We start from the raw sequence: 27,630 nt of genomic DNA, 5'->3' as shown, positions 1-27,630 counted from the left end.
CTGGTATGATGGGAGTGTGGTCTGACACCTGGTATGATGGGAGTGTGGTCTGACACCTGGTATGATGGGAGTGTGGTCTGACACCTGGTATGATGGGAGTGTGGTCTGACACCTGGTATGATGGGAGTGTGTCTGACACCTGGTATGATGGGAGTGTGGTCTGACACCTGGTATGATGGGAGTGTGGTCTGACACCTGGTATGATGGATGTGGTCTGACACTGGTATGATGGGTGTGGTCTGAACCTGGTATGATGGGATGTGGTCTGACACCTGGTATGATGGGAGTGTGGTCTGACACCTGGTATGATGGGAGTGTGGTCTGACACCTGGTATGATGGGAGTGTGGTCGGACACCTGGTATGATGGGAGTGTGGTCTGACACCTGGTATGATGGGAGTGTGGTCTGACACCTGGTATGATGGGAGTGTGGTCTGACAACTGATATGATGGGAGTGTGGTCTAAGACCCATTATGATGGGAGTGTGGTCTGACACCTGGTATGATGGGAGTGTGGTCTGGACACTGGTAGATGGGAGTGTGGTCTGACACTGTATGATGGGACTGTGGTCTGGCACCTGTATGATGGGAGTGTGCCTGGCACCTGGTATGATGGGAGTGTGGTCTGGCACTGGTAAGATGGGATGTGTCTGGCACCTGGTATGATGGGAGTGTGGTCTGACAACTGGTATGATGGGAGTGTGGTCTGGCACCTGGTATGATGGGAGTGTGGTCTGGCACCTGGTATGATGGGAGTGTGGTCTGGCACCTGGTATGATGGGAATGCGGTCTGGCACCTGGTATGATGGGAGTGTGGTCTGGCACCTGGTATGATGGGAGTGTGGTCTGGCACCTGGTATGATGGGAGCGTGGTCTGACACCTGGTATGATGGGAGTGTGGTCTGGCACCTGGTATGAAGGGAGTGTGGTCTGACACCTGGTATGATGGGAATGTAGTCTGGCACCTGGTATGATGGGAGTGTGGTCTGACACCTGGTATGATGGGAGTGTGGTCTGGCACCTGGTATGATGGGAATGCAGTCTGGCACCTGGTATGATGGGAGTGTGGTCTGACACCTGGTATGATGGGAGCGTGGTCTGACACCTGGTATGATGGGAGTGTGGTCTGACACCTGGTATGATGGGAGTGTGGTCTGGCACCTGGTATGATGGGATGCTGGTCTGGCACCTGGTATGATGGGAGTGTGGTTCTGACACCTGGTATGATGGGAGTGTGGTCTGACACCTGGTATGATGGGAGCGTGGTCTGGACACCTGGTATGATGGGAGTGTGGTCTGGCACCTGGTATGAAGGGAGTGTGGTCTGGCACTTGGTATGATGGGACTATGGTATGCCACCTGGTATGATGGGATTGTGGTGTGACACCTGGTATGATGGGAGTGTGGTGTGACACCTGGTATGATAGGAGTGTGGTCTGGCACCTGGTATGATGGGATGTGGTCTGACACCTGGTATGATGGAAGTGTGGTCTGGCACTTGGTATGATGGGAGTGTAGTCTGACATCCGGTATGATGGGATTGTGGTCTGACTAGTATGATGGGACTGTGGCCTGACACCTGGTATGATGGGAGCGTGGTCTTACACAAGGTATGGTGTAGGATTAGTTGGCACCTGGTTGATGGGATTTGGTCTGGCACCTGGTATGTGGCTTCGACACTGTGAGTGGGTCTGGCACTGTGTATGATGGAGTGTGGTCTGGCACTGGTATGATGGGAGTGTGGTCTGGCACCTGGTATGATGGGAGTGTGGTATGGCACCTGGTATGATGGGAGTGTGGTCTGGCACCTGGTATGATGGGAGTGTGGTCTGTCAACTAGTATGATGGGAGTGTGGCCTGAAACCTGGTATGATGGGAGTGTGGTATGGCACCTGGTATGATGGGATAATGGTGTGGCACCTGGTAATGGGAGTGTGGTCTAGCACTTGGCATGATAGGAGTGTGGTCTGGTACCTGGTATGATGGGATTGTAGTGTGGCACCTGGTGTGATGGGAGTGTGGTCTGGCACCTAGTGATGGGACTGTGACCGAACAACTAGTATGATAGGACTGTGACAACTAGTATGATGGAACTGACAACTAATATAATGGGACTGTGGCCTGACAATATGATGGGACTGTGGCCTGACAATATGATGGGACCGTGGCCTGACAACTAATATGATGGGACTGTGGCCTGACAACTGGAATGATGGGACTGTGGTTTGACAACTGGTATAATGAGACTGTGGCCTGACAACTATTACGATGGAACTGTGGCCTGACAACTGGTATGATGGGACTGTGGCCTGACAGTTGGTATGATGGGACTGTGGCCTGACAACTATGATGGGACTGTGGCCTGACAAGTAGTATGATGGTACTGTGGCCTGACAACTGGTATGATGGGACTGTAGCTTGACAAGTAGTATGATGGGACTGTGGCCTGACAACTGGTATGATGGGACTGTGGCCTGACAACTGGTATGATGGGACTGTGGCCTGACAATTGGTATGATGGGACTGTGGCCTGACAACTGGTATGATGGGACTGTAGCTTGACAAGTAGTATGATGGGACTGTGGCCTGACAACTAAAATGATGGGACTGTGGCCTGACAACTAAAATGATGGGACTGTGGTCTGACAACTGGTATGATGGGACTGTGGCCTGACAACGATTACGATGGGACTATGGTCTGAAAACTGGTATGATGGGACTGCTGTCTGAAAACTGGTATGATGGGACTGTGGTTGGCACCTCATGTAATGGGACTGTAGTCCGACATCTGGTATGATGGGGAGTCTGGTCTGGAATTGGTAGAGTGGGAATTGCGGTCTGGCAACTGGCATGTGGAGACCGTAATGCAATAACTGGTGTGATTAGCACTGTGGTCTGGCACGTGAGAGGAAGACCACGGTCTGGGAACAAGTATGACCGGAACTACGATTATGGAACTGAGGTAATGAAGACTGCTGTCTGGCCTGGGTGTGATGGGGAGTCTGGTCTGTGCAGCTGGTGTGATGGGGAGTCTGGTCTGTGCAGCTGGTGTGATGGGGAGTCTGGTCTGTGCAGCTGGTGTGATGGGGAGTCTGGTCTGTGCAGCTGGTGTTATAAATGATTCTGGTGTGGCATGCGGCTCACTGTATCATGAGAGGTGGTACAAGTGTTTGCCCGGGTTCGATATCCACCAACCACCTCATATTGGCCATCGTTACATAACGCTCCTTCAGTATGGATTCGATTCCGGGATCTCAAGGTCAGCTTAACATGACATCCATTACATAAATGACTGACCCCCTCACCCCCACCCCCCGCCCTACCTTTTCCCCAGTGTGGCAGACTGCTCCCCTCTCCCTAGTCCCCAGTGTGGCAGACTGCTCCCCTCTCCCTAGTTCCCAGTGTGGCAGACTGCTCCCCTCTCCCTAGTCCCCAGTGTGGCAGACTGCTCCCCTCTCCCTAGTCCCCAGTGTGGCAGACTGCTCCCCTCTCCCTAGTCCCCAGTGTGGCAGACTGCTCCCCTCTCCCTAGTCCCCAGTGTGGCAGACTGCTCCCCTCTCCTAGTCCCCAGTGTGGCAGACTGCTCCCCTCTCCCTAGTCCCAGTGTGGCAGACTGCTCCCCTTCCCTAGTTCCCAGTGTGGCAGACTGCTCCCCTCTCCTAGTCTCCAGTGTGGCAGACTGCTCCCTCTCCCTAGTCCCAGTGTGGCAGACTGCTCCCCTCTCCCTAGTCCCCAGTGTGGCAGACTGCTCCCCTCTCCCTAGTCCCCAGTGTGGCAGACTGCTCCCCTCTCCCTAGTCCCCAGTGTGGCAGACTGCTCCCCTCTCCCAAGTCCCCAGTGTGGCAGACTGCTCCCCTCTCCCTAGTCCCAGTGTGGCAGACTGCTCCCCTCTCCCTAGTCCCCAGTGTGGCAGACTGCTCCCCTCTCCCTAGTCTCCAGTGTGGCAGACTGCTCCCCTCTCCCTAGTCTCCAGTGTGGCAGACTGCTCCCTCTCCCTAGTCCCCAGTGTGGCAGACTGCTCCCCTCTCCCTAGTCCCCAGTGTGGCAGACTGCTCCCCTCTCCCTAGTCTCCAGTGTGGCAGACTGCTCCCCTCTCCCTAGTCCCCAGTGTGGCAGACTGCTCCCTCTCCCTAGTCCCAGTGTGGCAGACTGCTCCCCTCTCCCTAGTCCCCAGTGTGGCAGACTGCTCCCTCTCCCTAGTCCCCAGTGTGGCAGACTGCTCCCCTCTCCATAGTCCCTAGTGTGGCAGACTGCTCCCCTCTCCCTAGTCCCCAGTGTGGCAGACTCTCCCCTCTCCCTAGTCCCAGTGTGGCAGACTGCTCCCCTCTCCCTAGTCCCCAGTGTGGCAGACTGCTCCCCTCTCCCTAGTCTCCAGTGTGGCAGACTGCTCCCCTCTCCCTAGTCCCAGTGTGGCAGACTGCTCCCCTCTCCCTAGTCCCCAGTGTGGCAGACTGCTCCCCTCTCCCTAGTCCCCAGTGTGGCAGACTGCTCCCCTCTCCCTAGTCCCCAGTGTGGCAGACTGCTCCCCTCTCCCTAGTCCCAGTGTGGCAGACTGCTCCCCTCTCCCTAGTCCCCAGTGTGGCAGACTGCTCCCCTCTCCCTAGTCCCAGTGTGGCAGACTGCTCCCCTCTCCCTAGTCCCCAGTGTGGCAGACTGCTCCCCTCTCCCTAGTCCCCAGTGTGGCAGACTGCTCCCCTCTCCCTAGTCTCCAGTGTGGCAGACTGCTCCCCTCTCCCTAGTCCCCAGTGTGGCAGACTGCTCCCCTCTCCCTAGTCTCCAGTGTGGCAGACTGCTCCCCTCTCCCTAATCCCCAGTGTGGCAGACTGCTCCCCTCTCCCTAGTCCCCAGTGTGGCAGACTGCTCCCCTCTCCCTAGTCCCCAGTGTGGCAGACTGCTCCCCTCTCCCTAGTCTCCAGTGTGGCAGACTGCTCCCCTCTCCCTAGTCCCCAGTGTGGCAGACTGCTCCCCTCTCCCTAGTCCCCAGTGTGGCAGACTGCTCCCCTCTCCCTAGTCCCCAGTGTGGCAGACTGCTCCCCTCTCCCTAGTCTCCAGTGTGGCAGACTGCTCCCCTCTCCCTAGTCCCCAGTGTGGCAGGCTGCTCCCCTCTCCCTAGTCCCCAGTGTGGCAGACTGCTCCCCTCTCCCTAGTCTCCAGTGTGGCAGACTGCTCCCCTCTCCCTAGTCCCCAGTGTGGCAGACTGCTCCCCTCTCCCTAGTCTCCAGTGTGGCAGACTGCTCCCCTCTCCCTAGTCCCCAGTGTGGCAGACTGCTCCCTCTCCCTAGTCTCCAGTGTGGCAGACTGCTCCCCTCTCCCTAGTCCCCAGTGTGGCAGACTGCTCCCTCTCCTAGTCCCCAGTGTGGCAGACTGCTCCCCTCTCCCTAGTCTCCAGTGTGGCAGATTGCTCCCCTTCCCTAGTCCCTAGTGTGGCAGACTGCTCCCCTCTCCCTAGTCCCCAGTGTGGCAGACTGCTCCCCTCTCCCTAGTCCCCAGTGTGGCAGACTGCTCCCCTCTCCCTAGTCCCCAGTGTGGCAGACTGCTCCCCTCTCCCTAGTCCCCAGTGTGGCAGACTGCTCCCCTCTCCCTAGTCCCCAGTGTGGCAGATCCTCCCCTCTCCCTAGTCCCAGTGTGGCAGACTGCTCCCCTCTCCCTAGTCCCCAGTGTGGCAGACTGCTCCCCTCTCCCTAGTCTCCAGTGTGGCAGACTGCTCCCTCTCCCTAGTCCCTGTGTGGCAGACTGCTCCCCTCTCCTAGTCCCAGTGTGGCAGGACTGCTCCCCTCTCCCTAGTCTCCAGTGTGGCAGACTGCTCCCCTCTCCCTAGTCCCCAGTGTGGCAGACTGCTCCCCTCTCCCTAGTCCCAGTGTGGCAGACTGCTCCCCTCTCCCTAGTCCCAGTGTGGCAGACTGCTCCCCTCTCCCTAGTCCCCAGTGTGGCAGACTGCTCCCCTCTCCCTAGTCCCCAGTGTGGCAGACTGCTCCCCTCTCCCTAGTCCCCAGTGTGGCAGACTGCTCCCCTCTCCCTAGTCCCCAGTGTGGCAGACTGCTCCCCTCTCCCTAGTCTCCAGGAACAGCATTTGGCCAACGTTCACTTGAGGTGTCTGCATGTGACACCTCTCCTCCTCCAACCCAGTCTTAGATACGAGGTAAACATCAGGCTGTTGTTGCTTTCCTCTCAGTTCCTACGTTGAGATCGACCACTCGAGGATTGACCGTTATGATACCTAGCTTTCATCAAACCGCTAAGCAGTAGAATTCCTCCCCTCTTTACGTCTTTCCCACTTCCCGTAAATAATTCTGCTTTGAAGAATCATCTATGAGAAACTGAGGAACTTGGACGAATTTCCTCATTCTTTGCATCTTGCTCCAAGGCCACTTCACTCCAGGCTTTGACTGGGGCATGCTTGACTCGTGCCTGCTTCCGCGTAGGTCAAGTGTGAAGATATATAATTTTCATCACATTTACTTTAGAGAGAATATTGGTCTGGACTTAAATAGGTTGAAGCTGCTATCAGTTTGCATCTCGCCAAACGGTACATTAGACAGAAAAAAGTAAATCACATCCTCATCTCTTACACCAGGTCGGATCTGGTGTTACACATCTGATACTTTGTGTCTTGAGCACAGACGCATTAACGCTGACTCAAAACAAGGAAAGTTTCTCTTACACTAGACCAGAGTCAGCCCGACTGACATGCCACACCTTCGGGAAAATAATGAAAAAATTGTAATTATCAGAAGCCGAAGAATAAACTGCACAGACATGCAAAGGGACATAAGTAAAACCTTCCAGAGAATATGGACGATAAGACTATAATATAAACTATTACATTTAGGCGTGGCAGATGTCACCGGCAAACCACTATGCAGGGAGCTGACATACGACCATAATCATCATCATCATCATCATCATCATCTATTCTTCAAGGTCACCAAACTATCACTTACTGGATGTGATTCCCCTAGGCAGCAGGTCTGTCACCAACGTGGTTCATGAGGTACACAGCAGACATTCCCCAGTCAGGAAGGAACGTGTGCATGGAAATCTCTCACGCAATCAACACAACTTGTGTACTGGTCTTTAACAACGTTCATCCCGAACAAACAATATTACATCAAGAATCACCAGATGCGAAGAGAGAAATAAGCATAAACATGATCACCATTGAGGCACAAGGGAAAATAAAACCCAGCGAAATAAGTATAGAAGGTAACCGGGTAATGCACCAAAGGAGCCATGAAATAATGGTCCACACAATAACATTATGAGGTTTGACAGTAGGAAATATTAGCAACAAAATTACGTAAATCAAACCAGCCCTGGTTAATTCAAGCAGCTTTTGACACCTAACGAAGAGGCAAAGACTATACTTGGTAAAAACTACGATCCTAACTTCCTCCCTCGTACCCACACATCTCACCTCAAGAAATGTCTCTTCTTTTTCCTGTTCATAATCCTCTCTATATTCCAGCTAAGGCCCGGCCTTGAAGTGGACTTTTGTCCGTGACTGGAACCTTCAACTTGAAAAAAGATGTACGTTGAAGCTGCAGAGGATACAAAGTGGGGCAGTACGACTGGTCACGAACAATAACAACCCGAACATTAAAGACTAAACCAACTGGTTGATAGAAGCAGCACACGAAGTGTCGGAGGCTGGAGGACAACTGGTTGATAGAAGCAGCACACGAAGTGTGGGAGGCTGGAGGACAACTGGTTGATAGAAGCAGCACACCAAGTGTCGGAGGCTGGAGGACAACTGTGATAGTAAGCAGCACAACAGTGTCCGTAGGCTGGAGACAACTGTGACATTTACAACAGCATACTAGACTCAAAGGCACACACACACACAACAACACACCACACACCACACACACACACACACACACACACACCTTATATATATGTATATTATATATATATATATATATATATATATATATATATATATATATATATATATATATATATATATATATATATATATATATATATATATATATATATTCTCATGCCATGTGCATCTTTTGCATAAGCCATTACTGCTTCCATAAACACATCCTATTCCTCGACCATTCCCCTCGCGTCATTTGCTCTCACCTTTTCCCATTCTACACTCAATCACTCCTGGTATTTCCTCACACAAGTCTCCTTTCCAAGCTCACTTACTCTCACCACTCTTCTCCCCAGCATTTTCTCTCCTTTTCTGAAAGCCTCTACAAATCTTCACCTTCGCCTCCACAAGAAAGTGATCAGATATCCCATCAGTTACTTCTCTCAGCACATAACATCCAAAAGTCTCTTTTTACACGCCTATCAATTAAAACGTAATCTAATAACACCCTTTGACCATCTTTCCTACTCCCATACGTATACTTATATATATCTCTTTTTAAACCAGGTATTCCCAATCAACAGTTTTTTTTTTTCAGCACACAAATCCACACGCTCCTCACCATTTCCATTCACAACACTGAATACCCCATGCACACCAATTATACCCTCAACTGCCACATTAATCATCTTCGCATCTAAATCACCCATTACTAATACCCGGTTTCGTGCAACAAAACTGCTGATACACTTAGCTGCTCCCAAAACATTTGCCTCTCATGATCTTTCTTCTCATAACCAGGTGCATAACCACCAATAACCACCCATCTCTCTCCATCCACTTACAGTTTTACCACATCAATCTCGAATTTTCTTACACTCTGTCACACACTTCCACAACTGCTTCAGGAGTAGTGCTACTCCTTTCCTTAGCTCTTGTCCTCTCAACAACCCCTGACTCTACTCCAAAGACTTTCCCAAACCATTCTTCCCCTTTACCCTTGAGCTTCGTTTCACTCAGAGCCAGATCATCCAGGTTTCTTTCCTCAAAGATACTACCTATCTTTCGTTTCGTCTCATCTTGGCTACATCCACACACATTCAGAACCCCAATCTGAGCCTTCGAGGAAGATGAGCACTCCCCGCTTGACTCCTGTGTCCTCCTTTAGATACTGAAAATACATGGGAGGGTTTCCAGCACCCCACTCCCGCCCCCTTTAGTCGCCTTCTACGACACGAGGGGAACATATATATATTTATTCATTTATTTATTTATCTTGCTTTGTCGCTGTCTCCCGCGTTAGCGAGGTAGCGCAAGGAAACAGACAAAAGAATAGCCCAATCCACCCACATACACATGTATATACATACACGTCCACACACGCAAATATACATACCTATACATCTCAACGTTTACATGTATATACACACACAGACATATACATATATACACGTGTACATAATTCACACTGTCTGCCTTTATTCATTCCCATCGCCACCCCGCCACACATGTAATAACAACCCCCTCCCCATCATGTGTGCGGGGTAGTGCTAGGAAAAGACAACAAAGGCCCCATTCGTTCACACTCAGTCTCTAGCTGTCATGTAATAATGCACCGAAACCACAGCTCCCTTTCCGCATCAAGGCCCCACAGAACTTTCCATAGTTTACCCCAGACGCTTCATATGCACTGGTTCAATCCATTGACAGCACGTCGGCCCCGGTATACCACATCGTTCCAATTCACTCTATTCATTGCACGCCTTTCACCCTCCTGCATGTTCAGGCCCCGATCACTCAAAATCTTTTTTACTCCATCTTTCCACCTCCAATTTGGTCTCCCACTTCTCCTCGTTCCCTCCACCTCTGTCTGACACATATGTCCTCTTGGTCAATCTTTCCTCACTCATTCTCTCCATGTGACCGAACCATTTCAAAACACCCTCTTCTGCTCTCTCAACCACACTCTTTTTATTACCACACATCTCTCTTACCCTTACATCACTTACTCGATCAAACCACCTCACACCACATATTGTCCTCAAACATCTCATTTCTAGCACATCCACCCTCCTACGCACAACTCTATCCAGAGCCCACGCCTCACAACCATACAACATTGTTGGAACCACTATTCCTTCAAACATACCCATTTTTGCTTTCCGAGATAATGTTCTCGACTTCCACACATTCTTCAAGGCTCCCAGAATTTTCGCCCCCTCCCCCACCCTATGATTCACTTCCGCTTCCATGGTTCCATCTGCTGCCAAATCCACTCCCAGATATCTAAAACACTTCACTTCCTCGAGTTTTTCTCCATTCAAACTTACATCCCAATTGACTTGGCTCTCAACCCTACTGTACCTAATAACCTTGCTCTTATTCACATTTACTCTCAACTTTCTTCTTTCACACACTTTACCGAACTCAGTCACCAGCTTCAGCAGTTCCTTACATAAATCAGCCACCAGCGCTGTATCATCAGCGAACAACAACTGACTCACTTCCCACGCTCTCTGATCCACAACAGACTGCATACTTGCCCCCCTTTCCAAAACTCTTGCATTCACCTCCCTAACCCCCATCCCTAAACAAAATTTAAAAAACCATGGAGGGCATCACACATCCCCGCCGCAAACCCAGTAAAGGAACCCCAAACACTTTCCTCTTTCCTACACGTACACAGCCCACATCTTTGATAAAAACTTTTCCTGCTTCTAAAACTTGCCTCCCCCGCCTTTTATTTTTTAATACCTTCCACAGGATCTCTATCAACTTATCATATGCCCTTTTAGTCTAAAAGCTAATACAAATATTTGCTTTATAAGTATTTCTCCCACACAAAAATTTTTATATATATATATATATATAATATATATTTTATTTTTTTTTTTTTTTTTCTTTTTTATCATACTATTGCCCTTTCCCGCGAAGGTGGTGCGTTTTAAAAAGGGACTGGGCCTTTTTTGGGGGAAAATTTTTTTTCCCCGGCCCCCTTTCTGTTCCTTTTTTGGAAAATTAAAAAAAAACGAGGGGAGGATTTCCAGCCCCGCTCCTTCCCTTTTAGTCGCCCTTTTACGACCGCAGGGAATAGTGGGAAGTATTTTTTCTCCTATCCCCAGGGGGTATATATAATTTTAAAAATTAATATATTTATATAAATATTATAATATATATATATTTTATATATATATATATATATTTATATTACATGGGGCATGATGTGAATAAATTCGCTGGAAAAATTAACACAGAAGCTTCAAGATCTCGATTGTTTTTCCAGGGAAAATGTACAAAACCAGACTTCACCAGAGCTGAGGAAGCAAGGAACAGTTGAGAAACATGGAACGAAGGACCAGAACGGTGAAGTGACCGTCCCTCTACCTGGCAAAGGACGTCAAGTCAGCTACTTCTTTTTTAAGATCTTGCCACAATCTCATTGAAATTTACGCATTCTATCATTCATGCTCATGGTGCTGTGAACTTTGATTTTAAACAGACCCTTTAACAATAAAAACATTTTTAGAAGTGAACCAATGGTAAAAAATTTTTTTGACTCCCCTTATTTCAAGGGATGTGAATTAACTTCTTTACGTTTGAATATTTGTGTTTGATTTCGAGGCTGTCCTTACAGAATATTCATGTTGGTGGATCGTATCCTCTAAAGATTTACCTGTTTGGCCAATATACATTTTATCACAGACTTTACAAGGAACAGAGTAGACAGCTGATTTTTCAACAGATCATTGACTGTTCAATATCAAACAATTCCTCAGGTTTTCATATTTGAAAACAACATTAATATTGTTTTACAATGCTAGTAAGAAGTGAAAATTACTTATGATAAGGTAGAACTAAAATACTGTTGTTGAATTTCTCTTGCTTCTCATCACAGTAGTTGGTCTTCCTTGAGTTTTGTATACTTGTGTCAATAACGTTCTCATGTTAAGTTTTCATGCAATATCAGAAATATGATCAGTTTCTTCATTTAAGAATTTAGAGTCGCAAATTCCTATGGCTCTTAAGAAACCTGCCCGTTAAAGTAAAAATTCTAACAGAATCGTGATAGTTCGAGAAATGATGAATACATGTAACAACTTGGGTAGGTTTCCTGTAAACCTTGAACCCATGACCCTTGTCTGATCTTGTTATCAAAGTGTCTCAAAAAAGTGATATGAATTACTGATTTCTTCCTATAATTTTGAAAGTTACAGAGGGAACTACTTTATTAAATTTTACTAAAAATCTCCTTAAATCTTCACTGGAGGCCATGGACATAATACATCATCTACATATCTGCATCATGGTAAATTAAACCTACAGATTTGAGGAACGAATCTAGTTTCAGAAAATTCCAATATAGATTTTAACTAATAGTCCAATAAAAAAGTCCCTTGTGTCTACTGTAATGAACAGTGCGATTTATTCATAGTTATTTCGCTTATATCAACAAAAGAAAATAAGAGTTTGCCTGGGATATCTGGCAAAGATTTCCTGACCAACAAAATCTGAAGAAATTTTTTTTGTTGATATTCCAAAGTATCTTAACTTTTACCTCTCACGGTAGAACACAAGTTGCACAACTCATCATGGATTTCCAAATGATACTATGTGGAAAAGTGATTAATGTGACTGTCGCAAAGCACAGCAAAAATAATTCACAAGGAAATAACATATTGTTCGGAATTCATGAGTGTGATGTACGTGCTTGTGTGACAAGTGTGAGGAAGGCTGCATGAAGAGCTGTCAGGCAGGAGCCTCAAGTGACTTACTCGTACTTCAACAGTCAGTCACCTCCACACTCAGCGACCGCCAGCCCTGGACGACGTTATACACAACGTATTTATGAACCACAGTCCAGCATCAAAAAACCAAAATTAGAGTCAAATGTGACACTCAAACACTTTAAAATAAAGGGTCAACAAAGCCCGAATATACACCGAAAAACAACGATAGAAAGATTACCAACAGAACGTTTTCATCTGAGTATTACGAAGTTTGAAATGACACCGGAATTATGTTAGTCAGTCGAGGCACGCGAGACAAAACTCTTCTGTTGTCTGTCGCGTTGCATGGGAATGGCAGACATGAACCGACTAAAACAATGCACTAAAACGCCAATTTTTAATTCCAACTTTAGCACATTTATAACTGGGCAATCGATAAACAGATACGCGAGATAATTCAGTTTTCGTTCTTGTTTAACACCAATTATTATTATCACCAGGTAAATATTTCGAAATTTACTGGTGGTCCTGCCTGGAGGAAATACTGTATGACCAAGTGTTTCTAATTCTCAAACTGGAATGAAGGTTAGGTTAGTATTTATACTTAGTTTTGACAAAGGAGAATAGCTTAGTGTGATCACTAATGCAAGCACACATATGTACACTATTAATCAAAAGCACCAGTTCCTTATACACACACACACGCACACACACACACACACACAACACACACACGCACACACACACAACAGCCAGTGCACGCAGATGTCAGCTTATTGGTATGCACGCGCGCGGGCAGACAGCTCACTGATACGTGCACCATGGACGTAGAGTACTCACTGAAACATGCGTGTACATTATTCACTAAACCACATGTACATACACACAGTCCCCACTGACACGCATTCATAGATACCCTACCGACGCCCATGTGCGCATGGCCAACTTATCACATGGGATCACGGACACGCATGTCCAAATACTCGAACCTGGGCACGCAAACTTCATATATGTATATGTTTGATATGTTCACTCACCATGCATTAATGTGCTCTCTAAGATCACAAATCACAAAGGCAAGCACTCATCTATACACTCAAGCACGCGTGTATGAGGAGAAATGCAAGGACCTGGTACCAGAGGAACACCGAGAGACTGGCTCAAGCGTCGCCACTGCGATGATGAGCCTAACTGAAGCATGACTAAGATGCGGCAAATATTGTTGTGGGGAGAGCAATGTTTGCATCATGTAACTTACGGCATGGAAAACATTATTGAAAAAACTGAAAACTAGCGACAAAAAAAGCATGATTTGGGAAGACGAAGCATACCTGTTTCGTGAAGGCATTACTTAGGCAGAAGCATTGGCATATAGGGAAAGGCATTACGTAAAATATGTGTAATGCGGAAAGATATTGGAAGGCCATCAAGACTGGAACAGTTAACTTTTATATCGATTGTATGTATATGCAGTCCTAAAACTGCACGAGTTAACACAGACTTATAGTAATGCCATGATTAAGATGATGGGATTAGATCTTTTTTAAGTATTCTACAAGCGTGCAAGACATCACGTAAGTGTAATCTAATACTTATGAAAGAATACAAGACAGTGACGAATGTTTGATACATGTCAAGTATGAGGCATTTCTGAATTATAACATATCACATGAAGAAAAGAGGAATTTGCAAGGTCCTTGTAGGTCTATATAAGGGAGCTCCCAGTCCGCCCGGTCCGGTGCGCTTACGCTATGATTGTTGGCAATTCGTTCCACTTATCGAAAGACGTTTCCAGCCATAACACCAATGTATCGAATTCTTTCATGAATGATTAATTTTTGTATTTTATTCATATCCTTCACCCAGTCTCATCATTTAAGTCTTCTTTCGCTGCGTCTAACCAGACAACGTAAAGTCAATTTCCTAAGTCTACGACTCAACATTTTTTTTCTTAGCGAACAAAACAGCCATGTGAGGCAGGGGAAGCCCCTCTGGTGACTAGATACACTTAAGGATGACATCCGCAGGTCTGTTGTTTATACTTGCTTGATATAAATCGAAAAATTTTATTGTCTTAATTCTTACTCTTATATATAGTTGTCTTGGCAATGAATTTCTTATAGCCATAACTCTTACCTCCCTCTTGCATGTTCATATATATATTTCAACGTTACCAAACCGATAGTTTATATTTCCCTCTTCCCTTTACCTGGGAATGGATGTAAACTCACACAGTAGCGGAGCAAACACTAGTCATTAAACAATCCTCAATTGCAGTTCAGTAACTAACATACTAGAATACTGACTATATCCCAGAATACTGACTATATCCCAGAATACTGACTATATCCCAGAATACTGACTATATCCCAGAATACTAACTATATCCCAGAATACTGACTATATCCCAGAATACTGACTATATCCCAGAATACTGACTATATCCCAGAATAATGACTATATCCCAGAATACTGACTATATCCCAGAATAATGACTATATCCCAGAATACTGACTATATCCCAGAATACTGACTATATCCCAGAAAACTGAGTATATCCCAGAATACTGACTATATCCCAGAATAATGACTATATCCCAGAATACTGACTATATCCCAGAATAATGACTATATCCCAGAATACTGACTATATCCCAGAATACTGACTATATCCCAGAATACTGACTATATCCCAGAATACTGAGTATATCCCAGAATACTGACTATATCCCAGAATACTGACTATATCCCAGAATACTGACTATATCCCAGAATACTAACTATATCCCAGAATACTGACTATATCCCAGAATAATGACTATATCCCAGAATACTGACTATATCCCAGAATAATGACTATATCCCAGAATACTGACTATATCCCAGAATACTGACTATATCCCAGAATACTGACTATATCCCAGAATACTGAGTATATCCCAGAATACTGACTATATCCCAGAATACTGACTATATCCCAGAATACTGACTATATCCCAGAATACTGACTATATCCCAGAATACTGACATATCCCAGAATACTGACTATATCCCAGAATACTGACTATATCCCAGAATACTGAGTATATCCCAGAATACTGACTATATCCCAGAATACTGACTATATCCCAGAATACTGACTATATCCCAGAATACTGACTATATCCCAGAATAATGACTATATCCCAGAATACTGACTATATCCCAGAATACTGACTATATCCCAGAATACTGATATATCCAGAATACTGACTATATCCCAGAATACTGACTATATCCCAGAATACTGACTATATCCCAGAATACTAACTATATCCCAGAATACTGACTATATCCCAGAATACTGACTATATCCCAGAATACTGACTATATCCCAGAATACTGACTATATCCCAGAATACTGACTATATCCCAGAATACTGAGTATATCCCAGAATACTGACTATATCCCAGAATACTGACTATATCAGGCAAACAAACAAATCTTATTGTTCCAGAATAGGGTTCGTTACCATCGTAACCCCCCCCACCCCCACCACCCTTCTGTGTCACGCTACACACCAGGTTAGAGTTATAGGAAAGTCAACCCAATCAATACTACAGTGATATATATATATATATATATATATTATATATACTAATATATATATATATATATATATTTTTTATACTTTGTCGCTGTCTCCCGCGTTTGCGAGGTAGCGCAGGAAACAGGCGAAAGAAATGGCCCAACCCCCCCATTACACATGTACATTACACACGTCCACACACGCAAATATACATACCTACACAGCTTTCCATGGTTTACCACCAGACGCTTCACATGCTTGATTCAATCCACTGACAGCACGTCAACCCTGTATACCACATCGCTCCAATTCACTCTATTTCCTTGCCCTCCTTTCACCCTCCTGCATGTTCAGGCCCCGATCACACAAAATCTTTTTCACTCCTCTTCCACCGCCAATTTGGTCTTCCTCTCTCCTCGTTCCATCCACCTCCGACACATATATCCTCTTGGTCAATCTTTCCTCACTCATTCTCTCCATGTGCCCAACCATTTCAAAACACCCTCTTCTGCTCTCTCAACCACTCTCTTTTTATTTCCACACATCTCTCTTACCCTTACGTTACTTACTCGATCAAACCACCTCACACCACACATTGTCCTCAAACATCTTTTCCAGCACATCCATCCTCCTGCGCACAACTCTATCCATAGCCCACGCCTCGCAACCATACAACATTGTTGGAACCACTATTCTTCAAACATACCCATTTTTGCTTTCCGAGATAATGTTCTCGACTTCCACACATTCTTCAAGGCTCCCAAAATTTTCGCCCCCTCCCCCACCCTATGATCCACTTCCGCTTCCATGGTTCCATCCGCTGCCAGATCCACTCCCAGATATCTAAAAACACTTCACTTCCTCCAGTTTTTCTCCATTCAAAGTCACTCCCCAATTGACTTGACCCTCAACCCTACTGTACCTAATAACCTTGCTCTTATTCACATTTACTCTTAACTTCTTCTTCCACACACTTTACCAACTCAGTCACCAGCTTCTGCAGTTTCTCACATGAATCAGCCACCAGCGCTGTATCATCAGCGAACAACAACTGACTCACTTCCCAAGCTCTCTCATCCCAACAGACTTCATACTTGCCCCTCTTTCCAAAACTCTTGCATTTACCTCCTAACAACCCCATCCATAAACAAATTAAACAACCATGGAGACATCACACACCCCTGCCGCAAACCTACATTCACTGAGAACCAATCACTTTCCTCTCTTCCTACACGTACACATGCCTTACATCCTCGATAAAAACTTTTCACTGCTTCTAACAACTTGCCTCCCACACCATATATTCTTAATACCTTCCACAGAGCATCTCTATCAACTCTATCATATGCCTTCTCCAGATCCATAAATGCTACATACAAATCCATTTGCTGTTCTAAGTATTTCTCACATACATTCTTCAAGCAAAACACCTGATCCACACATCCTCTACCACTTCTGAAACCACCACTGCTCTTCCCCAATCTGATGCTCTGTACATGCCTTCACCCTCTCATTCAATACCCTCCCATATAATTTGCCAGGAATACTCAACAAACTTATACTCTGTAATTTGAGCACTCACTCTTATCCCCTTTGCCTTTGTACAATGGCACTATGCAAGCATTCCGCCAATTCCTCAGGCACCTCACCATGAGTCATACATATATTAAATAACCTTACCAACCAGTCAACAATACAGTCACCCCTTTTTTAATAAATTCCACTGCAATACCATCCAAACCTGCTGCCTTGCCGGCTTTCATCTTCCGCAAAGCTTTTACTACCTCTTCTCTGTTTACCAAATCATTTTCCCTAACCCTCGCACTTTGCACACCACCTCGACCAAAACACCATATATCTGCCACTCTATCATCAAACACATTCAACAAACCTTCAAAATACTCACTCCATCTCCTTCTCACATCACCACTACTTGTTATCACCTCCCCATTTGCGCCCTTCACTGAAGTTCCCATTTGCTCCCTTGTCTTAAGCACTTTATTTACCTCCTTCCAGAACATCTTTTTATTCTCCCTAAAATTTAATGATACTCTCTCACCCCAACTCTCATTTGCCCTTTTTTTTACCTCTTGCACCTTTCTCTTGATCTCCTGTCTCTTTCTTTTATACGTCTCCCACTCAATTGCATTTTTTCCCTGTAAAAATCGTCCAAATGCCTCTCCCTTCTCTTTCACTAATACTCTTACTTCTTCATCCCACCACTCACTACCCTTTCTAATCAACCCACCTCCCACTCTTCTCATGCCACAAGCATCTTTTGCGCAATCCATCACTGATTCCCTAAATACATCCCATTCCTCCCCACTCCCCTTACTTCCATTGTTCTCACCTTTTTCCATTCTGTACTCAGTCTCTCCTGGTACTTCCTCACACAAGTCTCCTTCCCAAGCTCACTTACTCTCACCACCCTCTTCACCCCAACAATCACTCTTCTTTTCTGAAAACCCATAAAAATCTTCACCTTAGCCTCCACAAGATAATGATCAGACATCCCACCAGTTGCACCTCTCAGCACATTAACATCCAAAAGTCTCTCTTTCGCGCGCCTGTCAATTAACACGTAATCCAATAGCGCTCTCTGGCCATCTCTCCTACTTACATAAGTATACTTATGTATATCTCGCTTTTTAAACCAGGTATTCCCAATCATCAGTCCTTTTTCAGCACATAAATCTACAAGCTCTTCACCATTTCCATTTATAACACTGAACACCCCATGTATACCAATTATTCCCTCAACTGCCACATTACTCACCTTTGCATTCAAATCACCCAACACTATAACCCGGTCTCGTGCATCAAAACCACTAACACACTCATTCAGCTGCTCCAAAACATTGCCTCTCATGATCTTTCTTCTCATGCCCAGGTGCATATGCACCAATAATCACCCATCTCTCTCCATCAACTTTCAGTTTTACCCATATTAATCGAGAATTTACTTTCTTACATTCTATCACATACAACTCCTGTTTCAGGAGTACTGCTACTCCTTCCCTTGCTCTTGTCCTCTCACTAACCCCTGACTTTACTCCCAAGACATTCCCAAACCACTCTTCCCCTTTACCCTTGAGCTTCGTTTCACTCAGAGCCAAAACATCCAGGTTCCTTTCCTCAAACATACTACCTATCTCTCCTTTTTTCACATCTTGGTTACATCCACACACATTTAGGCACCCCAATCTGAGCCTTCGAGGAGGATGAGCACTCCCCGGTGACTCCTTCTTCTGTTTCCCATTTTAGAAAGTTAAAAAATACAAAAATATTTTTATATATATATATTATATATATATATATATATATTTTTATATATATATATATATTATATATATATATATTATCCTGGGGATAGGGGAGGAAAGAATACTTCCCAGTATTCCCTGCATGTCGTAGATGGCGACTCAAAGGGAAGGGAGCGGGGGGCTGGAAATCCTCCCATCTCGTTTTTAGTTTTCCTAAAGAAGGAACAGAGGAGCGGGCCAAGTGAGGATATTCCCTCAAAGGCTCAGTCCTCTGTTCTTAACGCTTAACTTGCTAACGCGGGAAATGGCAAATAGTATGAAAAATATATATATATTATATGTATATATATATATATATATATATATATATATATATATATATATATATTATATATATATATATATATATATATATATATATATATATATATATATATATCAGCGACGAATTGTGCAAGTCAGTAAAATACATTGTGCTCGATTTGAGAAATGTTTTCCAATTTCATTTACGAGTGGGTCTTATTCTCTCGCGATGTTCGTTAGTTACCATGATCACACAAACGGCCAAAAACAAACCCCTAAACCTGCTAGTATGATGGAGCGCCTTTGTGTTTCCATGAATACTACAAACATATTTTTTCTATATAGATATTTAGGCCAGCGGTAGTTGTGGGGTCGCCACGGTAGCGAAGTTCAAACATACACTTGCTGCCACATTACTGGCACCTTTGCTTAATATTGTCATTCATTCGTGTAAATGTGTCATCTTGGCAGATCTTCGATACATGATCTCTGAGTTTGATAATATCTAATATGTAATTAATTCTAGCATTCAAGTTATCTCTGCAACATTAGAGTCTCTCTACTAACTTGTCTCCGTCCAGCTCTACCTAAGTTGGACCCCCTGGACTATAATTGACTCCCATCGATCTGTGCTCAAAGGCAGACTCTTTGAACCCTAACTTAAATTCGTCGAACTGTATACTGGTCAGATTTCTGAGCCTCACCTTACGCGTTAATGAGCTGTGCTATAGTCACCCCCCCCCCCTTGACCCTTACCTATATTTACCAAATTCTGCTGCTCTAGTCAGACCCCTGGACTCTAACCCACGCTTACTGTGTTCCTCTCAAACAAACATTAAACCACACAGCCTTCCAGGTTTACACAAGTTTCCCCAGCACACCCTCGTGGTTACGTACCTTATATTTTTGGATCTGGGTTGTGTTTAGATTCGTTAATTTGCCCAGGTTGCGGTAACGCCCATATGAATTACTGATCTGCAGCTTCAAGAACATATAACCACTCTCGTGTGCTTATGATGATTCTTTGTTTCAGTCAATATATCTTCTCCCACAGCTGTCCCCGCGCTTAGATTTATTCACGTTCCTGTGGCACAACCTAACCTTTTCCATACCTGTTCACCAGCTCAGATGTTCTATATATCCTATTAAATAGTAATTCTACCAGAAAGTCTTCCTTATATACAGTTGTGCCCAAACCAACCTACTGGTCTGTATTCTATACTGCCCATCGTATCTCACAGCTCTGAACACGTACGTGTGCCCTGGCTAACCTGCTTGTCAGGATTGTTAAACTATTCATCGTAACTTTCACCTGTGGACACGTGTTCACTGGTGTTACATTGTTCATCGTAACATACATCTGGTGTAACCCGGTTTTTAAACTGTTTAACGTAACATACAGCTGTTGACACGTGCGATCAGACTAACCCATCAGCCTTATCACTGTGTCCTAACTTCTGTGGACGATTGTTTCCTGCACCTAACAGTTCGTCCTGCTCTTCATACCCGTTACAAGACACATTTAACCGCCTTCTTAACCTCTCTTTGACACGCGTACCTGACATAGATCAACTACTTATCCTAACATTATCACATTCATGGGAAAAAGGCGTATCCAAATGACCATATTCATCGTTACAAACGTTATGTGAAAACTAAACGTCCTAATATTACAGTGTGCAAGTGTCACATCAACCTGAAGTTTGCTGTTTTCCTTCTAAAATTGCGGGAAAAAATAAGTACTGCCAAGAGGCCGCCTATATAGGAGGTAATATAACAGTGACACATTCACAAGTAATATCGTAGTTATGTAGTTCAGTGAACGAATACATTCGAACAATTCACTGTCATATGTTTTCATTAGTTACAATACTTTTTCCGTTTATCTGCTATTTCCTAAAAAAAATTCATCTCGAATTATATGAAATTCACATAAACATTGTAAGTTAAAACTAAAACCATGCACCATCTTTACAGAAAATTTTCAAAACATCTATTTCGGATGCTTACTTACAACAAACCAAATTTGAATTTACTTACTCCTACGCTAGACATCTTGTAATAGATTTCCAAACTTTTTTTCGCTATCTGACTTCAGTAAACACAGAGGTTGTGATAACAAGGTTTCTTCAGTGAACACAACTTCGAAACCCGGGATCTAGTTGCTGGTGCGCACGTGTTGATGGGTGAGCACTCCAGGACTGGCGGGTGTGTAGCTCCGCCGGCCTCGGCCTTGTTCTCCCCTCGCTCGGCCTGCCCGTCTTCCAGCCAATCACACACTCGTCTGCTAACTCTCACCAATCAATGGCCGCGGTAGAGATTGTGTAGGCGGGGTCTATGGCGTCGGGTGCTGCATTCCTGTGCCCTTCTTTCATAATTACAAAGGTTTCATGAAAAAATGTTATTGATCCTAGCTTGACTTAGTTAATCTAATAGATGAAGGACATACGTCATTACTTAAGTTTGGCGGTTGGGTATTATTGCCATACGTCCCCGGGACCCCGAAATATGGAGCCCCTGTTGCTCTGAGGCTGCACTTCACGCAGGACCAGGGACGTGAGCGACTACTGAGGAGCGAGAAGGTCCCGACGAGAATGTACTTCTTTCCGTTCATTGATGATGCAGCCTTTGCCGAAGGTGACCCTTCGCTCGGGGGTAGCCACTTGCGGGCGGGGTCCGGTATCACCTGTGATTAACATAATATTCGGCAACAGACCCACACATGACCATTTAGGCTCCGGCGGTAATCAACATATATCCTGGTAATCATAAGTTAACACATACTAAATTATACCAGAAATGACAGCGTTTTTCAGGACACATTAGATATTATATTCTTCAGTTCCTCCAGACGTTTAGTTCTTCGTGGAACGCTCGTGTTAACCCGACCTGGCTGATGTTATCAGAGACTGCGCCGTCTTCCCAGCTAGACACACCCCTGGAGATCATACGATGAGAAGAATTATAATAAATGCATAAGTAACAGCGCCCAGAGGAGCCACGAGCTTGTGAAATATCGTCCTGGTCTGAGCGAAGTTCTTTGATCTGTTGATTCATTTATAAAGACAACGAGCCATCGCTGGGCAGCGGGAGAACTTCAATAATTCACCGACATCACGAAGCCGTGGCCATCAACCCAACCGACCCGGGCCTCCTGATCATACGGATTATTTACTCTTTCCAGACATCCATACATCTTACTTAATGACGATATCAAAGGAAACTTTATACTCTACGTCATACATATATAACCAGGTGATCGATGCGTTGCGGAGGCTGTGCTAATATTTAGATATAATCAGTCAAACATTACAGATAGAATGTTCATCTTGGGTGGAATTTCATAATGGCCCGATCCACAAGTGTGGCACCAAGTCTGAGGTGATCTCCCTACATACGAAACTGAAATGATTCACGTTCAATAAATGTACGCATAAAGAACACATATTCTACAGCTATACAACCTTACACACACAGAAACACATGAACAAGATCATAGACATACTGACCAGATACCAGAGTGACGTCACACTGACCAAGAGAGTTCCCAGAAAACAGAGGAGGAAGGTTACACGCGAGGGTCAGCTGGTGTGTTTATATCTGATCTTTGGTTGCACTTCTCGTTTCCAAGACAATCATTACGGAAGGAAGATATGCAGCGGCCGCCGCCATATCCAGACTGAAATTCTTGTTTCTGAAACACTGAACCAACTTATGTTACCCAGACAACATACGTGGCTTAGAAGGTTGAACACTGCCAGCGGCCTACTGGCAAGCACTCAGTTGCTTACACCCTCATACCATTAGTCATGTAATTATACCTAACCATTATTAGTCGTGTTATTCCACTGGAGCACTATAAGTCACGTAATTACACCTAGCCTTTATTAGACAAGTAATTCTACCCTAGCCATAATTACCTTATACACGTGTGATCAATATTTTCAAAGTGTTGGTCCCAAGTCCCATGTTTAGCTGCCGGCAACATCCGGCTTGCTTAAGTTTCCCGCTACGATGCGCAGTCGGTTGTATGACCATACGTCATTACCAGTCAACCTAGGCTATAATAACAAGCATTTAAACTGACCCATAGCAGTTAGTTAGAGACCAGGCCCATCATACCCAAGGTTCATAACGTTGTGTTCTAGGATCGTACCGTCGTCCTCAGCGACAGATCAACATTACTCACTAACAACAGGTTTCTTAATATCGGCGTGACCTGTCGTGTGAAGGTCAAGGTCAGCGTCCAGGACGACATTTTAGAGAGGTTATTCCCCTGCCAGTCAGCACGGTTCATCACCTTCATGATCATAAACTAGATCACGGGATTACAGGGGTCAGTGTAATCCTCCTACACGCATCTGTGTTATCAGACATAATCAATAAAATCCTCCTCTACTTGTCAGTATTATCAGATATAATCACAATAATCCTTCTATGGTATCTCTTATGAAATATAAACAATATGATTTTCTTACACTTATGTTACCAAATGTTATCCATATAATGTTCCTACACGTGACTGTGTCATCAAATATAATCAATATAATCCTCCTATACGTATTCATGTTATCATACATAACCAAAATAATCATCTTATACGTTTTTTTTTTTTTTTTTATACTTTGTCGCTGTCTCCCGCGTTTGCGAGGTAGCACAAGGAATCAGACGAAAGAAATGGCCCAACCCCCCCCCCCCATACACATGTACATACACACGTCCACACACGCAAATATACATACCTACACAGCTTTCCATGCTTTACCCCGGACGCTTCACATGCCTTGATTCAATCCACTGACAGCACGTCAACCCCTGTATACCACATCACTCCAATTCGCTCTATTTCTTGCCCTCCTTTCACCCTCCTGCATGTTCAGGCCCCGATCACACAAAATCCTTTTCACTCCATCTTTCCACCTCCAATTTGGTCTCCCTCTTCTCCTCGTTCCCTCCACCTCCGACACATATATCCTCTTGGTCAATCTTTCCTCACTCATTCTCTCCATGTGCCCAAACCATTTCAAAACACCCTCTTCTGCTCTCTCAACCACGCTCTTTTTATTTCCACACATCTCTCTTACCCTTACGTTACTTACTCGATCAAACCACCTCACACCACACATTGTCCTCAAACATCTCATTTCCAGCACATCCATCCTCCTGCGCACAACTCTATCCATAGCCCACGCCTCGCAACCATACAACATTGTTGGAACCACTATTCCTTCAAACATACCCATTTTTGCTTTCCGGGATAATGTTCTCGACTTCCACACATTTTTCAAGGCTCCCAAAATTTTCGCCCCCTCCCCCACCCTATGATCCACTTCCGCTTCCATGGTTCCATCCGCTGACAGATCCACTCCCAGATATCTAAAACACTTCACTTCCTCCAGTTTTTCTCCATTCAAACTCACCTCCCAATTGACTTGACCCTCAACCCTACTGTACCTAATAACCTTGCTCTTATTCACATTTACTCTTAACTTTCTTCTTCCACACACTTTACCAAACTCCGTCACCAGCTTCTGCAGTTTCTCACATGAATCCGCCATCAGCGCTGTATCATCAGCGAACAACAACTGACTCACTTCCCAAGCTCTCTCATCCCCAACAGACTTCATTACTTGCCCCTCTTTCCAAAACTCTTGCATTTACCTCCCTAACAACCCCATCCATAAACAAATTAAACAACCATCTTATACGTATCTGTATTAATAAGTATAATCATTATACTCAAATGTGATTAAAATACTGTACATACCTGCATCAAATACAATCATCATAAGCCTCCAACATGTATAGATATTTTCAAATATGATTAACATAATCATCTTATACGTATTTGTATTACTAAATGTAATTAATATAAACCTCTTGCACGTATGTATTATCAAATGTAATCATTATAATCCTATATGTAGCTGCATTATTAAATGTAATCAGTATAATCCACCTACATGTATCTGTATTATCAAGTATAATCAATATGATCCTCCCACACGTAACTGTAACATTCAATATAATCAAAATAATTCTCCTGTGTGTATCTGTATTATCAAGAATAATCAATATTGTCCTCCTACACGCATCTGTATTACCAAACATAACCAATATAACCTTCCTACACATATCTATCATCAAACCTTTTTTTTAGTTGAAGGCTCCGGTCACTGATAAAGTCCACATTAAGGCCGAGCCTTGATTGAAATATACGGAGGTTAATGAAAGGGAAATAGAGGAGATAAGAGAAAGTATTTACGAATTTTGGAGGATGTGAAATAACTGTCTTCTAAAGTGTGTCAGGTCATAGCTATAGGGAAGGTAAAGAGTTCCAAAGCTTCAATTTATAGGGAAAGAAACAGTTATCAAAACAGCCTACCCTTGAGTTGCCAACGGCCACATAGTAATCATGTGATGCAGCAGCTTGCTTAGTATTACGTGGTCTAGTGGGCTCACATGAGCAGCCAGTTCTCGTGACCGAAAAACAAAGCAATACCTACAGAAGGAGGAAAGTGAACTTAAGTTGCAATGTAGAGCAAGTGAGTCAAGTTTAGTGGTCAGCCAGGGAGAGTTTATAAGTCGGATCATTTTCGACTCGTCTCCTTCGAGGAAGGTTGCAGAGCGAGAACCACCCCAGATGTGAGAGCAGTACTTCATACAAAGGCGGATCAATCGTTTGTATAAACGAAGCAAATGTTCGGAAGAAAAGAAATTCCGATGCCTAAACAGGAATCCCAGTTTCATAGAGAATAACTCAGCTATCTAGGTAATGTGGGTTCTCTAAAGTAACGTGGATGTTACTGTAATGACAAATATGTTAATTGAGTCAAGAGGTGGAATCACAGAACCGTCAAAGGAAAGAGGAAGAGTTTTCGATAGAGAAAGGGGTAAAACCTGAGCTTTGGAGGCATTAAACTTAACCAGATTTGGTCTACCCCACTGCGGTATCCTGTCCAAGCCTGAGTTTCCTGAGAAAGTTGTGTGGAGACGAGATGCAAATCGAGTGAGAGAAGAAGGAGCAGAATTGAAGGAAGTGGTAGAAAAGTAATCGGTAAAATCCTCCTATACAAATCTGTGTTGTCAAATATAATCAGTATATCAGTATGATCCTACACGTATCTGTATTATTAGATTTAATCAATATAATTCTCCTACACGTATGTGAATCATCAAATATAATCACAGATGAAATGTTACCACCATTTATTCAGATATTTTACTTATGAATTACAATATTCTTCCTCTTGAATCTTAACTTTGTAAAAAAGACACAAATCAGGAATGCTAAAAGAAAAGCGATATAAAGATAAATCTAATTATCTGTAGATCAAGAACAGGAGTGTGACCCGATGACATTTTGGATATACGTCATCCCCTCCGTGGTGCAGCGGATCGCACTGCTGACCTGGACGCATTCACAGGCCGCTCGGGATCAAGCGCATAGGCTCGAATCCTGGTTGTGGCAGTCGGTCCACTGTCAACCCAGCTGTTCATCCTCCCCTACGGATTGGTCGATAGACTGGGTATCTGTTGAAGGAAAGCAAATATGAATATGTATATGTGTATATATGTAAAGGGGATAAGAGTGAGTGCTCAAATTACAGAGGTATAAGTTTGTTGAGTATTCCTGATAAATTATATGGGAGGGTATTGATTGAGAGGGTGAAGGCATGTACAGAGCATCAGATTGGGGAAGAGCAGTGTGGTTTCAGAAGTGGTAGAGGATGTGTGGATCAGGTGTTTGCTTTGAAGAATGTATGTGAGAAATACTTAGAAAAGCAAATGGATTTGTATGTAGCATTTATGGATCTGGAGAAGGCATATGATAGAGTTGATAGAGATGCTCTGTGGAAGGTATTAAGAATATATGGTGTAGGAGGCAAGTTGTTAGAAGCAGTGAAAAGTTTTTATCGAGGATGTAAGGCATGTGTACGTGTA

General features: G+C 44.3%; 1 protein-coding gene across 4 annotated transcripts in view; it reads right to left on the bottom strand.

Moving 5' to 3' along the window:
• The window catches only part of LOC139756405 (tubulin alpha-3 chain-like), a 468,837-nt gene extending 446,929 nt beyond the window's left edge, over nucleotides 1–21,908 (bottom strand). For 2 of the 4 annotated variants that reach the window (XR_011714332.1, XM_071675831.1), the window contains exon 1: nucleotides 21,727–21,908. Coding sequence is in view for 3 of the 4 variants with exons in the window: in XM_071675831.1 (XP_071531932.1) it covers nucleotides 21,727–21,741 (15 nt within the window). In the remaining variant the exon portion in view is untranslated. The remainder of the gene's footprint in view (nucleotides 1–21,726) is intronic. The other 2 variants (XM_071675832.1, XM_071675830.1) reach the window with 2 other exon arrangements.
• Between the last annotated feature and the right edge of the window lie 5,722 nt (nucleotides 21,909–27,630).

The sequence above is a fragment of the Panulirus ornatus genome, chromosome 21 (genome assembly GCF_036320965.1).
Source record: "Panulirus ornatus isolate Po-2019 chromosome 21, ASM3632096v1, whole genome shotgun sequence".
In the NCBI taxonomy this organism is placed as follows: domain Eukaryota; kingdom Metazoa; phylum Arthropoda; class Malacostraca; order Decapoda; family Palinuridae; genus Panulirus; species Panulirus ornatus.
Note: the sequence above shows the minus strand (reverse complement) of the source record. Positions and strands in the feature narration are given on the sequence as shown.